Below are 16494 nucleotides of genomic sequence, written 5' to 3'. Positions count from 1 at the left end.
GCTCACAAGTATATGTAGGTTGTTGCCAAGGAAAATTTTATGGAAGTTTATCTTAAAGTTAAGAAATCTTGCCTAATTTAACTAGTCCCTAATAGGCAAATTGTAAAATGTTTGATGAATTTTTTTATAAAAATATTTAGATTTTTAATTATTTTTATATTGGCATTTTGGAGATTTTTAAGATAAAATCATGTTATACTATAAAACTTGGGCTAATAATTTTTAGAAAAAATGGAAATTAACAGATTTTTTTTATAGGAAAAAACATGGAAAATTAGCTCACCTACTAATATTAGCCCCTAAATTTTTCACCAATTGTTGCCCATTTGCAAGCTCATCATTATCTTAAAAAGCAAAGTGGTCATTACTACTCTAGCAGGTCAAGCACAAACACAAGAAGCTAACAAGAATGTTAAAATTACACTAATGATGAAAATTGCATAGCAACAAAAGTTACTATTTCTAGCAGGTCAAGCACAAACACAAAAGACTAACAAGAATGTTGAAATTACACTATTGATGAAAACTGCGTAGCAACAAAAGTTACAAAATGGTAGATTGCAAAGTGAATATGATGCTCTTGAAAACATGGCTGTTGATATAATTAGCTATCAAAATATAGCACTCTCAAAAGTTCATTTGTCACTAGATTTTCTAAGGAAGAGAAAACAGTTCAAAAAAATATTGTTGATATAGCTAACTAACACAATATAGCACTCTTAATGGCTTAATTGTCAATAAATTTTCTCAGCAAAATATAGCACTCTTAATGGCTTAATTGTCAATAAATTTTCTCAGCAAAATATAACACTCTTAATGGCTTAATTGTCAATAAATTTCCAAGCAATAAGGAAAGAAAACCCGTTCAAAAACAATTAATTGATATGATAATAAAACTAAACCAAATAAATTTAACATTAAATTTATACTGAACTAAACACTCTCTTAACTATTAATTATGTTCGATATTTTTCAAAATAAAAATATATATATATATATATATATATATATATTTTAATTTTAAAATGATGTTATAAAATTTTGAACATAAATTTTAATAACCATCAAATTATTGAAAAAATATATTTTTACAATATAATTTCACGTTGAACTGTGAACTTACAACATCTTTGAATATAAAGATAACCGTTTCTATTACAGCCAACAAAATAGTTCGAATTTATGATTGATACAAAACCAATAAAGATAAAAACACTGAAAGAAACACACCATAAGCGAAATATAAAAATCCAAAAAAAAAAAAAAATCATTCTTACATTTTGGACTTAATGGTTGATTGCGATCAAAATGTATAGGTAGTAAAGAATATTGATGGTCCTGGAAATTGTATACATTATTGAATATAAAATGCTTAAAAAGCCAAAATCATATACATTGCTTATTATTTTACTATGCCAACTACATAGTGAATATAAATTTTTAATCATAAGCAAAGCTATAGCAAATATTTCTTAATTTCTAAATTCAAATCATATTCTAAAGCACGAACTTGATCCAGACGGTTTAATGCAAAAATATTTGTTAATTTGTAAATCCAAATCATATTCTATAACGAGAACTTAATCCAGACGGTTTAATGCAAAAAAAAATAATACTGGGAGTCTGCTAATATATTATGCTTAACAGAAATAATACTGGGAGTCTGCTAATATATCATGCTTAACAGCCAATACACGCTTGCACATTATAAATGAACCGGCCATGGATTTGTCAGGCACAACCTCAGACAGCTGCCGCCAAATCTCTCTTCAAGACGAACAAGCATTTTATTCTATAGCATTATTTAGTAGTAGTGATAGTGCTTACCTGCTATGCAATCACCATCGATGCACGAAAACACCATGATCTCTGAGAGTCTGAAGGAACTGCAGGCATTCCCCATTAACTTCTTCAACCAATCCCTCGTTGTAGTCGTCCTGGAAAGAAGACGAAGAAGAACACTGCAGGAAGAGGTCGTCGATGAGACACATAAACCCTATTCCGCTCTCATTAATCAATTCTCTGATCATCTCTTTGGTCACATGTTCGAATCCCATCTTCATAACCACAAAATCATTATCGCTAACACCCATCTCACTCAACCATCCTGCAATGTCCGGGCCTGCTGTACCAGATTCACTGCTGCTGCTCAGCCTGGCATCATCATCCACGACCTGTTTTATTGAATTCAGTGATCCAGGTGCCAGAGACTTGAATCCAGGAGAATTAACAGTAAGGACATAGATATCGAAACTTTGGTTTTGCTTTGGGTAAGAAGCCCTGAACCACCCTGAATCTGCATCTATAGTGTTGGCGTTGTTGTTGCCCCCAATTTCTACATAAATATGGCGTTTATAGGCGCTGATGTCTTTCACAGTGGGCAAGTATTTGGCATTGCTGTGGTCCATTGTCAAGGGTTCTGCAAGCTTAACTAAGCTCCTGTTCTGCTTAGGGCATGAATATTCCTGTACCAATCCCAGTGACTTAGAATTGCCGAAAGTTCGCTTGCGAAGCACAATTATGGTTGCGTCCTGGCCATTAGGCGGCCCGACGCGAGTCACATGAATGACATCCGAGTTTCTGAAGAGGGCTACCACGGGACTTATCGAGTAGAAGGGGTTTATGGCATTGCCCACATTTAATCGCCGCGGCGAGACCAGCATCACTGCCACACCTCCTGTCTTAAGCGTGCGCTCGACCTCGGAGGCGAGCAGTGCGGGAACCAGGGCTCGATCGAACGACCCCGAGAATACCAAGTCGAATGAATCATGAGCAAAGGGAAGACGGTTAATATCGCCCTTTCTCACCAGCGGCGCGAACGACCTGCGATCGATTCCTATTGCGTCTGGCAGGCCGTTTTCCCGCAGCGCCAGCACTGGTTGGCCCGAGCCAGCCCCGACGCAGAGCGCTTTGAACCCGGGACGAAGGAAACCCCGCTCGCTAAGCTTCTGAAAGATCGCGGAGTAAAATTCCACCTCCTGTCTCCACGCCTTGCTCGCCCAGATCTTTTTTGGGGCGTGGGATTCGATCCCTAGACGCACAGAGGGTCTGGGTTTGTAGAGGGAATCAGTCTTGGATACCTCGGGGTGTTTGGTGTTGTTGGAGAAGGAAAGAAATGAGATCCTCCGGAACGGCAATTTTGGGTTGCTCCTGAAATTAACGATGCAGTCATCCGGATAGTCCGAGAGGTCACATGGCGAGGGATCTTGGACAACGTAAAGAACTGGCATTGCGGCCAGGGCCATTGCAAAGAAAATTGTCCGGACCACGATCCTCTTCCCCATTGAGCCGTACAAAAGTTCCAGCTTTATCAGTTTTGCGGCCATCGCGCCTCTGATGTGATCAGATCGAGAGGTAAGGCAGTGGAAGGACAGATCTAGCGAACTCCGGCCTTATTTTGCCATTTTTCATCACTCAGGATGTCAGATTTCTTTTTCTTTAAAAACACGTCCAGGATTTGAGATTTTTCAAACTCAGATTGTTTCTGGTTGGGAAACGTTGCGGTCATTTGCCGAACAATAAAGATCGAGCAAAGGAAAGAAAAGGAGATTTACCAGCGGGGAAGCGGAGACGGGATCTATCGCGTGCAAAATCTGGCGGCAGTGTGGTTTCCACCCACCATGAGCCCGTGTGTGCTTTTCATTCCAAACAAAAGCTTCATCTGTAAATGTCTCGGAGGCCTTTCTGGCCCACTGCCCGCCATTGTAGAGCTTAACGTATAGCCATATTTCATCAAATAAAATAGACAAATAGATGAAGAGCTTCTCCTCAACACAAATCTTAAATCTGCTACATAAATGGAAGCGGCGCTCCTCTATTTCTTCATCATGGTGCACGCCTTGCTAGTCGAAGCAGCCCCCAGGATTTAAACCAGAGCCGATAATACATGCTCCGGGGAGTATAATTGATTTATGACGTCAATTTTTTAAGGGAATCCTCGTGGTTTTGTGCCTTTTTCAGGAACCCATTATTTAATCCCAAAGCAAAGGCTGCAGAGCGCCTGAAGTTCGATGTACCTTGTCTATTATTTGTGTGTGTGGGGAAGATTATTACGTTTGGTCTAAAGCCTGGAAGTAGGGGTCCGAACGGCATCTGGTAGCTGGTGGATAAAGCAGCCCTAATGAATTATTGTCCATAGAGAAACTGCCACCTATATCCGGCCCTGCAAATACCACTGTGTATGGTTGGGCACCGTACTGAGCACAGGCGGGACAATTTTCTGAAAGGCAGAGTTAGGGTCCACGCCAAAACTGAATAGCATCACATGAACTTATCCCTCCATTATTTGAGAGATAGATGATTGACAGCGAAGAGTAAAAGTTTTAAAAACATGAAATTATGCGTGACAAAGATGTGTTCGTGAAGATAATGAAAAACGGCCATGAAATTGAAAATTCCTCGAAAACATAACATTACGCGTGACAAAGATGTGTTCGTAAAGATAATGAAAAAAGGCCATTCAATTGAAAATTACTCACTCCAATAGCGCTAATCTGCTATGAGATGTGGACGGTGCACCGGCAAGCAATATTTATATTTATGACATGTGATGTTGATGGCAACGGTGGTGATGTTGGATGCTCACGGTGGTGTAGGGTTTAACCTAGGACGGGGTAAAACCTCTAAGCCGGATTTATTTACATTATATTTCATATCTGAGAGTGTAATATATATTGAAGGAAAAAAATTTCAAGAATAAAATATTGTGTGTAATTTTTACAATCTTATCCTCAATCTCTTTCCATATTTAAACATGAAATTTAATGGAGACTAACGCCAAAAAACCAATTCAGCGACATCTTATAGATAGATTATAATTTATTTATTATCAATTATAAATTAAGTGATAATAGATCAAAGTTTCTTTAATTGATATTGTTATTTTGATTTATTTTATATAAGATTTAATATTGTGAGTTATTTTATATCATATATGAGCATACAATTATTTTTAATGTAACCATAAAAAAATTATAGAGAAGTGTATGAGGATACAATTATCTTTAATGTAACAATAAAAAATTATAGAGAAGTGTATTAAGTTTTCATTTTTATAATTTTATATTAATTAAGTATATTATTATTCTAGCCTATGGGGTATAGATTAGTCGGTTTGTGTGGGGTTTAGTTTTTTCTAGGTTTTAAGGTCAAACCTCATGGGGAGGGTTTGAGGATGGAAGCCACTTTGGGGGAATAAAAAACTATCATGATGGGGCATCCAAGCTCAACCAAGCTTTTGATGCAGCAGCATCCGAACTTAGCCAACAATGTGATTGTATGTTTACATGTTGTGGCTAACAAGAGATGAATTTTATTGACCTCAGTGGTCAAAATCAATTCTTAGGAGAGAGGGTTGGATCTCTTGAATTGATCTTTACTTCAATTATTGTAACAATTAAATCATTTTATTATTTTTAGAACAAGAGATAAGTGTTAGAGTAGGTGTGTCTCAGAGGTTGAGAATAGGAATTTAATTGTTAAGCTGATAAAAATAGAGATTGAGTTGTCAATGTAGTTAGGATAATATTTGATCCATAAAAGAAAGGAAAAAATGTAATGATAGAGATGGAATGGAATAGGAGAGTGAGGAAGCGAAAGATTGAGAGAGAGATAGGGTTTGCGAGTGAAGCAGAGGTCAGACAAATTGTTGTAATCAAGCTGAGAGGGCCAAAACTCTGCAATTTCTATGTTATTGAATAATTGATTAAGTGTGGTGTTGCGTGTTATTCCTTATGCAGAATTTCTCTTGACTCTGTGTATCGGGGTTCTGGACCCTAATCAGGTATTATTTTATGTTTATGCATTTTATTGATAAGTCACAGTCGGTTAAGATTAAGGGTTATTCCAGGCTTAAGCGCTAAACCTTTGTTAAAACGTATTTATTAAAAGCGTGTATTAAGCACGTGAGCAATATTCCTAAGTAGTAAGCGGTATCCCGCGCGCTTAAAATAATGGTAAATGGTATTTCTCAAATTCACGCAATTAACCTAAGCTGGTGACACGTAGCACGGGAAAACCACTTTTCTCGCGCGCCCTCGACCTGATATTGATCGTGCTAGACAACGAGTGATATTGCGCAGTATCCGTTGGATCAGATGGGATAGATCGACGGTGGAGATCGGCCGAGCTAGTTGGCGCACGATACGTTGTGATATTCGTAGGATTGGGTAAACAAATCAATGGTGCAGATTGAAGCGCTCGAGAGAGGAAAAGTCAAAGTGGGACCGACGGTGATTAGTCAGCTTAGCGGGACCCTCGAGAGGAAATACACGTACATAATCTTATTAACGCGTAGCTGATTGGTTTTTAAGTGAACCATTAGTCTAATTGCAGACTACCACATCAGTTTTCGTAACCATCCACATCATTTGGTATCGTAGCCCAAGGATTAAGTCTGCTACAGTAAACATGCCACCTAGGAGAGGAGTTGGCATAGGTCGGGGGAGACCTGTAGCGAATGCAGTTCTGCTGGAAGAGATTCGAAACCTACGTACAAGGATGGAGACAATGGAAACTGCTCAAAGGAGAGCACCTGATGAAGGAGATGCCAGTGCTGCAGAGGAATCTTCTAAGGAAGAAGAAGAGGATGAAAGCGAAGCTACCAAAGTTCTCAAAATGTTGGCCAAAGTAAGTGGAAGACCAAAGGTGGAAATACCTTTGTATGACGGGAATCTCAATGTAGAAGAGTTGATGGACTGGATCAGTTCATTGGACAAGTATTTCGACTATCAGGAGGTTAATGACAAAAAGAAGGTGAAATTTGCAGTTACCAGATTGAAGGGTCATGCAACTATCTAGTGGAATGAACTACAAACATCTAAAAAAAGAAAGGGTGATCCAGATTTAAACAGGAACGCAACAAATTACAGAGATAACCATATACACAAAGATGCAGCGGAAATAATACTTCATTTCATTAATGGAAAATACTGAAATATGCTTACAAATAGAAATGGAAATAAACTAGCTAGGGCGATGGTAGCTTATCTCTGAGAAGAGATGTGATGGCTACATGCCTCTGAACTGTGTTACAATGAGGCTCGAAGGCCTATTTATTGTTGAGAAACAATGGAAAAACCCTTAACATTCCAAAACCTAACCCTAGGAGATGAAACGCCAAACTGTGGGCCCCGTTTGGGGGTAAGTTGGTACATCAACTTCCCGGGGTCGTAACTTTGGCATATGATCTCCGTTTGACGCGTACAATAGCTCATTAGAAAGATCTATCCGAGCACTATCATTGTTGGAACGGGCAACACCAGTCCATTCCATGGACTCGTGTTGCCCCCGGATTCCCCAAAAAACGTCGTTTAGGGCCTCAAAACGGCTCCAGAAGTTCAGGACCCAAAAAACTGCTAAAAATAGTAAGTTGTGCTACAATTAAGGAAACTGAAAATGCTGAGAAATACAATGGTGGGGGTCCAGGTGGACTTGGAAGATGGCCACCAATATCCACCTGGATCATTCCTCCCCCCTTAGGAAGCAATGGTCCCCATTGCGTTGAGCTCCTCCATGAGATGAGGAAACTTCTGCTGAACTTGTTCCCTGGTGAGCCACTTGCCCTGCTGAAGGAGTTGGCCCGCTTTGACAACTCGATACAGTTGGATATTCTGTTGGCGAGTGTTCTTGATCTGTGTGTCCATGATCCGATCAGTTGCAGCTTGTTCCATGCAATCTGGATTTAATTCTGTGGGTTTGAGTTGTTCTGCAATGTCGGATGTGTCTAGCAATGGTGGAAAGTATGGCCGAAGGCGGTCCACATTGAATACTGGGTGCAGGCCAAGGAATGGGGGAATGTTGAGCTCAAATGCATTGTCTCCCATAGCCTTAGTAATGGTGTAAGGACCATATCGGAGTGGTCTCAATTTCCGATAGGCTCCAGTAAGACGTTCCTTTTGCAAATGCAACCAGACTTTGTCGCCCACCTGAAACTTGTGTGGCACCCGATGTTGATCATGTCGCTGCTTGTACTTGGCATTTGATTTCTCAAGAATGTCATGGACCTGCTGGCGAATATGTTGGATGCGCTCAATGAAGCTGGTGGCCTTATCTGTTTCGGACTGGACATGAGCTGAATTCATGTGAGTAGCTGCAAGTGGCATGGCCACATCAATGGGGCATAGAGGCTGGAATCCCAAACCCACCTGAAAAGGGCTATGGCCAGTGGAGCTGTGAAGAGCTCGATTGTAGCTGTGCTGAACGTAGGGGAGGCTCTCGTCCCATGTGCGTGGATGCTTTGAGTTATACATGCGCAAAATGTGCACAATCATCCTATTGACAACCTCTGTCTGGCCATCAGTTTGAGGATGGAAGGCTGTGGACTTCGTGAGTTTGGTGTCCAGCATTGACCAGAGACTGGACCAAAAGGTGCTGAGAAACCGACTGTCCCGATCTGAGATGATAGACTGTGGGATCCCAAAGTGCACCCACACTCGTTCAAAGAAGAGTTTAGCAGTGGCTTCTGCTGTGATATTCTTCTTGCAGGCCATCATAATGGCCATCTTTGAGAACCTGTCGACGACCACAAAAACACAGTCATTTCCATGCTTAGTGGAAGGAAGGCCTGACATGTAATCCATGGAGATGGATTCCCAAGGTCGACTAGGCGTAGGCAACGGGGTATAGAGGCCTTGCTTCTTAATGGTCGGTTTGACAATGGCACAGGCAGTACATGATCGGATGTACTTCCCAACATCCTGTCGAAGATTCGGCCAATAGAAATAGTTTTGCAGTACTGCCACTGTTTTCTCGACCCCGAAATGCCCAGCAGCCCGACTGTAGTGTGCTTCCCAAATCATCTTGGCACGCTCGCTTGAAGGAACACAAAGGTGACCGAGGTGGCATAATAGGGCATCCTGGAGGTGAAAATCTGCAACCTGCCGACCCTCCAAGGGTGTCTGGTATGTGTGGCCGAATTCTGGGTCGCTTTTGTAGAGAAGTGGCCAATCAGAAGTCTCGTGCCCGCAAGAGTTGAGCACGGTGGTTAGCGCCATGATCGGTGGTCGACTGAGGCAATCTGCAACATTATTGGTGCTGCCCTTTTTATACTTGATATTCAAGTGAAACTGTTGCAGGTATGTAGACCACTTCTAATGGCGATCATTCTGCAATTTCCCTTGGGTCTGTATGAACTGCAGAGGTCGGTGGTCTGTGTGGATGACCGTTTCCTTCCCCAAAATGTAATGCTTCCATTGTCGGCAGGCCTGTACAATGGAATACATCTCTTTATCATAAGTGGGGTACTTCCGGACTGTGTCTGAAAGTGTTTCACTGTGATATGCCACTGGATGTCCATGTTGAGTAAGGACTGCCCCAATAGCATAGTCAGAGGCATCTGTCTCGACCTCAAATGGTTGTTGTAAATCTGGTAACGCGAGCACTGGTGCCGTGCAGAGGCGATCCTTCAACTCCCTGAATGCCTTCTGTTGAGATTCAAACCAAAAGAATTTTGCTTTCGCCCCGCCCTTGGTGACTTGACTCAAGGGCCAAGAAATATGAGAAAATCCCAACACAAACCTGCGGTAGAAGTTGGCAAGACCTAGAAAGCTGCGGAGCTCTGTTAGAGTGGTTGGAGAGGGCCAATCCCGAATGACTTGGACCTTGGCTGGATCGACATGCACCCCCTGTTCATCAATGATGTATCCCAGATACTGAACCTCGGTCATGCCAAAAGTGCATTTCTCCAAATTGGCACATAGCTTGTGTTGCCGCAGTGTTTGGAGAACCTGTCGGATGTGGTGGAGGTGCTCTTCCCAACTCTGGCTGAAGATCAGAATGTCATCCAAGTATACTACTACAAAGGAGTTGGTGAATGGCCGCAAGATGTCATCCATTAGCCTCATAAAGGTTGCAGGAGCATTCGTCAATCTGAAAGGCATGACCAACCATTCGAAGAGGCCCTCCTTGGATTTGAAGGTAGTCTTCCACACATCTGAGGGTTCAATTGGTACCTGGTGATATCCTGACTTCAGATCGATCTTGCTGAAATATTTCGCCCCCTTTAATTGGTCTAGGAGGTCATCAATCCGCGGGATCGGGTACCTATTACGAACAGTGATCTTGTTCAGCGCCCGATAGTCAATACAGAGTCTCCACGTCCCATCCTTCTTCTGTACCAACACTATCGGGCTCCCACAGGGTGAAGAACTCGGACGGATGTGACCTTTCTACAGGAGCTCTTGAATCTGCCTCTTGATTTCATTGTTCTCCAGAACGGAGCGCCGATAAATTGGTCCATTGGGTAGCGGCGCACCTGGGGTCAGATCGATGGAGTGCTTGAGTTGACAGTGCAGAGGAACCCCTGTCGGGGAGGTGAAGATGTCTTCGTACTCCTCCACAATCTTGTCCATCTGTAGCTGCCGTGCAGAGGGACCTCGTTTGGAGGCCGCGACCACTGTCTTCTTCTTCCCTTGAGGGCGTATCATCAGGAAAACAAATTTCCAGGTTTTGGAAATGATCTTACTGCATTGTTTTGCAGTAATCAAAGAGATGGCGGTAGGTGGTGCTACCTCTGGTATCCTGAACAACTTATTTCCCAATGTAATAATAACAGCACGGGGCCTTGATTCATACACAGCATGTCGCTTCCACAAGTATGGTTGTCCGAGTAATACATCACAAACTTCAAGGGGAGCAATGTCACACAATACCTCATCCGTGAAGGGCTTGATGTTGTATGGAAGGCGACACTGCTGGCTCACGCGAAGATCTCGCCCTTGGTGAAGCCACCCAATGGTGTATGGTTGTGGATGTGCTGTGGTCGGTAAGCCCAACCGCTTCACGACCTCTGCCGAAATGAGGTTCTTTTGACTCCCGCTATCAACAATGAACTGTATCGGGGAGCCCTTTACCCACATCTGGGAGTGGAAGAGACGCTCCTCCTCCTCTGGATCTTCGGGTTCATTTTTCTGGATCTTTGCGGTAGCAACAGTGGCGCTGGGATCCGCATCAATGATCTGCTTCCCTTTTTCATACCCCTTATCGGGTTCTGACTCAGAGTCGGAACATGCATCTGATTCTGAAACCTTTAGCTCAGCCACCAGTGACTGCTTGGCCCGACACTCACTTGTGTTGTGAGTGGAGCTCTTATGGAACTCGCACCATTTTCCAGTGTCCTTTCTCGGCTTCGCGGCGTTGCTCTTTGCTTGCAGCTTCGGCTGGTTGTCTTGGGCTGTCCCGCCTTGGCTTTGTCCTTTGTTCTGTGGTTTAGGGGCACCTTTCCCCTGCTTTGGATTCGCAGATCCAAAGTCTCGCTTATTTTGTTTAAACTTCTGCTCAACCTTGACGGCATACCGGTATGCCGCGCCAAGCGAGGGGATGTTTAGGAACTGTATTTCTTCCTGGATGTACTTGTGCAGGCATCCACGGTATTTGAGTATCAAATGTTGCTCTGAATCCTTGATACCCAACTTTGTGCGAAGGGTATGGAAAAGATTGGTGAACTCCGGCACGTCTTGGTCCCTTCCCTGCCGCAGCGTGGTCCACTTTATGTATTCATCCTCATAGCTTCCGACAGGGTAGTACTGCTCCTTGATGGCATCCCGGAACGAATCCCAGGTGGGTGCGGCTGAAAATAGTGAGCCAGTACTTTCATCCTTCTGCTCGCAGTAGGTTTCCCACCAGTCCTTGACGTGGGGGGCTGCTTTGAGAAGAGCAAAAACAATCTTTTCCCGACTCGAAAATTCATGAACAGAAAAATAACCCTCTAGCAGATTTAACCATTTATCTACGGCATCGGCGTCTATCTGACCCTCGAATATGGGGATTTCAAAATTAACTTGTACCTTAAAGGGTGTGGCGTTTCCAGAGGAGCTGCTGGAAGCCGATGCGCCGCTTCTGGGTAGCCGCTGAAGGATCTGCGCAAAGCTGTCCATCATCGCGTTCCGTTGTCGCTCGAGCGCTTCTTCGAGCAAGATTTTGATGGGATCTCCTGCCCCCTCGTCTTTCTTCTCGTCCACCATGGGAGGCCATCGGGATTTGCGAGGTTGGTCTTGCAAAGGTTCAACCAGTTCAAGCCCTAACTCCTTATATCCCGACCTTGTTGGGGACATGCAAAGAAAAACAGAGAAAAAGCAGACCGCTCTGATACCACTGATCCGGATTTAAACAGGAACGCAACAAATTACAGAGATAACCATATACACAAAGATGCAGCGGAAATAATACTTCATTTCATTAATGGAAAATACTGAAATATGCTTACAAACAGAAATGGAAATAAACTAGCTAGGGCGATGGTAGCTTATCTCTGAGAAGAGATGTGATGGCTACATGCCTCTGAACTGTGTTACAATGAGGCTCGAAGGCCTATTTATTGTTGAGAAACAATGGAAAAACCCTTAACATTCCAAAACCTAACCCTAGGAGATGAAACGCCAAACTGTGGGCCCCGTTTGGGGGTAAGTTGGTACATCAACTTCCCGGGGTCGTAACTTTGGCATATGATCTCCGTTTGACGCGTACAATAGCTCATTAGAAAGATCTATCCGAGCACTATCATTGTTGGAACGGGCAACACCAGTCCATTCCATGGACTCGTGTTGCCCCCGGATTCCCCAAAAAACGTCGTTTAGGGCCTCAAAACGGCTCCAGAAGTTCAGGACCCGAAAAACTGCTAAAAATAGTAAGTTGTGCTACAATTAAGGAAACTGAAAATGCTGAGAAATACAATGGTGGGGGTCCAGGTGGACTTGGCAGATGGCCACCAATATCCACCTGGATCAAAGGGGGAGCCCAAGATCAAACAACGGGATAAAATGGTGAGTAGGTTGAAAGGTAAATTCATGCCAAAATATTATCAATTAAATCTTTTCATACAGTTACAGAATTTGAGACAAAAGGGGATGATTGTCAAAGAATATACAGAAGAATTTTATACATTGAGCATTAGAGTAGTACATGCAGAGAATGACGTAGAAAAGGTAGCCAAATACATCAATGGATTGAGATATGACATACAGGATGAAATCAGCTTGTTGAGTCTGAAGACAATTGAAGATGACTATCAAGCAGCTTTGAAAGCAGAGGAGAAGTTGTTGAGGAAACAAAATCATAGGAATAGAGGGAAAAGTTCAATAAGAGGTAGAGGAACTACCAGATCAAGATTTCAACACCCTCAGGGTGAAGCAGGAGGTTCAAGTAGTAGACCACCACAGAGAGTAGATTTTAGTAGAGGGAGATTTTCACCCAAGGTCTAGGAAGAGAAATTCGGTGTTATACATGTGGAGAATGAGGACATGGATCATGGGACTATCCTCGTAATAAAGAAACCAGTCAGCGAAATGTGAAGGTGGCTGAGGCAAAGGAAGAAAAACCTCAAATCACAAATAAGGAAGAATCACCCGAAGTAGGAGAACATTTGTTGTTGAAAAGGGTATTGCTTAAAGCAGAGAAAGAGACAGGAGAACCAACACAAAGAAAGAATCTATTCATAACTACATGCAAGTCCAAAGGAAAATGTTGTAAAGTGATAATTGACAATGGAAGCACTAATAACCTTGTTTCTACAGAAATGGTGGAGAAGTTGGGATTAGTAAAAATAGTACACCCTACTCCTTATAAAGTGTCATGGCTGCAAAAAGGACATCAGCATATTGTGACAAAACAATGCAAAGTAGAAATCCATATTGGTACTTATAAGGATGTGGTATTATGTGATGTAATGCCAATGGATGTATGTCATATATTGCTGGAAAGACCTTGGCAGTTTGATCTGAAAGCTATACATGATAGGAGAAGAAACACTTATACTCTAGAGAAGGATGGGAATAAACATACATTGCTGCCATTGAAGAATGAAGCAGACAAAGAAGCACCTGGAAACAATGTTATGTTGATAAGTGGGAAAGAATTGCTGCAAGAAGTCAAGAAGGATGAACAGATACATTTTTCTGTCATAAGGAGACCTAAGGTAATTTTGACTTCCACAAACTTAGATGATTTATCTGAAGAAATCAAAACTCTATTGAATGATTTTTCTAATATTATTGTGGATGAGCTACCAAATGCATTACCACCAATCAGGAGTATTAATCATCACATTGATCTAATACCTGGAGCAAGTTTGCCAAATAAAGCAGCATACAGGTTAACTCCTCAAGAAAATGTAGAAGTTGGGAGACAAGTGCAAGAACTGATGGATAAGGGATTAATCAGAGAGAGTCTTAGTCCATGTGTTCTACCAATAGTACTCAGTCCAAAGAAAGGAGGTGAATGGTGCATGTGTACTGATTCCAGAGCCATAAACAAGATTACTATCAGGTATAGATTTCCTTTACCATGCATGGATGATTTGATGGATTGTTTAAGTGGGTCAAAGTATTTTACTAAAATAGATCTAAAGAGTGGATACCATCAAATAAGGATTAGAGAAGGAGATGAATGGAAGACTACATTTAAAACAAACAGTGGGCTGTATGAGTGGTTAGTGATGCCTTTTGGACTCACTAATGCACCCAACACATTAATGAGATTGATGAATGAAGTGTTGAAGGAATATGCAAGCAAGTTTGTCATTGTTTATCTTGATGATATTCTAGTTTTCAGTAGAAGCAAAGAAGAACATCTGGAGCATCTTAAGTTGGTTCTAAGAACTCTGCAGAAAGAGAAACTACTGATAAATCTGAAGAAATTTAGTTTCATGAAGGAAGAATTAATCTATTTGGGGTTTGTAGTTTTCTAAAGAAGGTCTGAAAATGGATCCAGAGAAATCCCAAGCAATTTGGAACTGGCCTATTCCAAGAAACATATTTGAAGTAAGAAGCTTTCATGGTCTTGCGAGTTTTTATAGAAAATTTATCAGAAGTTTTAGTCAGATTTGTACACCAATTATTGAAACAATCAAAGAGATTGATCATCCATTCAAGTGGACAGAAGTAGTAGATCGAAATTTTAAGTTGCTGAAGAAGAAAATTACAGAAAAACCAGTTTTAGCTTTGCCTAATTTTGGAAAAGTTTTTCAAGTTGAAACTGATGTTAGTGGGGTTGCAATTGGAGCAGTTTTAAGTTAGGAACAGAGACCAATAGCATACTTTAGTGAGAAACTAAATGAAGCTAAGAAGAAATATTCTTCTTATGATAAAGAATTTTATGCTATTGTACAAGCTTTAAAAAAATGGAGACATTATTTGCTACCAAAAGTGTTTGTATTGTATTATGATAATCATGCATTAGAGTTCATAAACAACCAACCAAAATTAAACTAGAAGCATGCCAAGTGGGTAGAGTTTTTGCAGAGCTTTACTTTTGTGATAAAACATATTGTAAGTGGAAAGTTGAACAAAGTTGTTGATGCTCTAAGCAGGGTAAATTTCATTGTACAAGAATTAAGAGTTGGTGCTGTAGGATTTGAAGAAATGGTTGATATGTATAAAGATGCAAAATTTAAATATATTTATGCAGTTGTACAAAATCCAACAGTTCATAATAGAAGCCAGTGGTTAGATTATATTATCCAAGGATGTTTACTGTTTAAAGGTAACAAACTGTGTATTCCCAAATGTTCTATGAGGGAAAACATAATCAAGGAGAAACACAGTGGAGGGTTATCTGGACACTTTGGACAAGACAAAACCTTTTCTCAGGTAAATGCTTTTTACTACTGGCCAAAGATACAAACTGATGTTAAGAAATTTGTTGAGAAGTGCAGGATCTGTCAGTATGCTAAGGGAAGAAGCCAAAATACAAGATTGTACCAGCCATTACCAATACCAGACTGACCATGGGATGCAGTTAGTATGGATTTTGTTTTTGGATTACCTAGAACTCAAAGAGGAAATGATTCTATTTATGTTGGGGTAGATAGATTTTCTAAAATGGAAAATTTCATTGCATGCAAAAAGACTAGTGATGCAACACATATTGCTAATCTATTTTTTTAGAAGTTGTAAGGTTACATGGATTGCCTATATGTATTGTGTCTAATAGGGATACAAAGATTGTTGGGCATTTCTAGAGAACTCTTTGGAAGAAACTAGGCACCTTAGTTTCAGTTCAGCGTATCACCCTCAAACAAATGGACAGACCGAAGTGGTAAACAGAAACTTGGGAAACATATTGAGAAGTTTAGTGTATCAAAATCCTAAGTAGTGGGATTTAACACTTGCTCAAGCTGAGTTTGCTTATAATGACACTCCAAACCGAAGTACTGGGATGAGTCCATTTCATATTGTTTTTGAAATAAATCCAAGAGGTGTGTATGAGCTCAGAAATTTGGGCAAACAGGAGACAAGGAGTGCAAAGGTTGAAGAGTTTGCAAAGCAGATGCAGAGACTACAAGAAGATGTCAAAGACAGATTGCAGGAAAGTAGTGGCAAATACAAGCAAAGAGCTTATATGAGGAGGAAAGAAAAATAATTCCAAGTGGGAGATCTAGTGATGGTGTACTTAAGGAGAGAAATATTTCTTGTTGGGACTTATAATAAACTAAAGATGAAAAAGATAGGGCCATGCAAAATTGTGAGGAATTTTTCAACCAATTCTTATGAAATTGAGTTG

The 16494-nt window shown here is 41.2% G+C and overlaps 1 protein-coding gene across 1 annotated transcript; it reads right to left on the bottom strand.

Annotated features, from left to right (window-relative positions):
• Positions 1-1610: 1610 nt before the first annotated feature.
• On the bottom strand, positions 1611-4189 carry LOC149152201 (uncharacterized). Its single transcript, XM_089439579.1, has one exon. It carries the CDS (start codon positions 3324-3326, stop codon positions 1839-1841), a length of 1488 nt encoding a protein of 495 aa, XP_089295705.1. The 5' UTR covers positions 3327-4189; the 3' UTR covers positions 1611-1838.
• Positions 4190-16494: the final 12305 nt, after the last annotated feature.

Source organism: Pinus tabuliformis, chromosome 9 (assembly GCF_031772625.1).
Source record: "Pinus tabuliformis cultivar Carrire ecotype Pingquan chromosome 9, CPIR1, whole genome shotgun sequence".
NCBI classification, from domain to species: domain Eukaryota; kingdom Viridiplantae; phylum Streptophyta; class Pinopsida; order Pinales; family Pinaceae; genus Pinus; species Pinus tabuliformis.
Note: the sequence above shows the minus strand (reverse complement) of the source record. Positions and strands in the feature narration are given on the sequence as shown.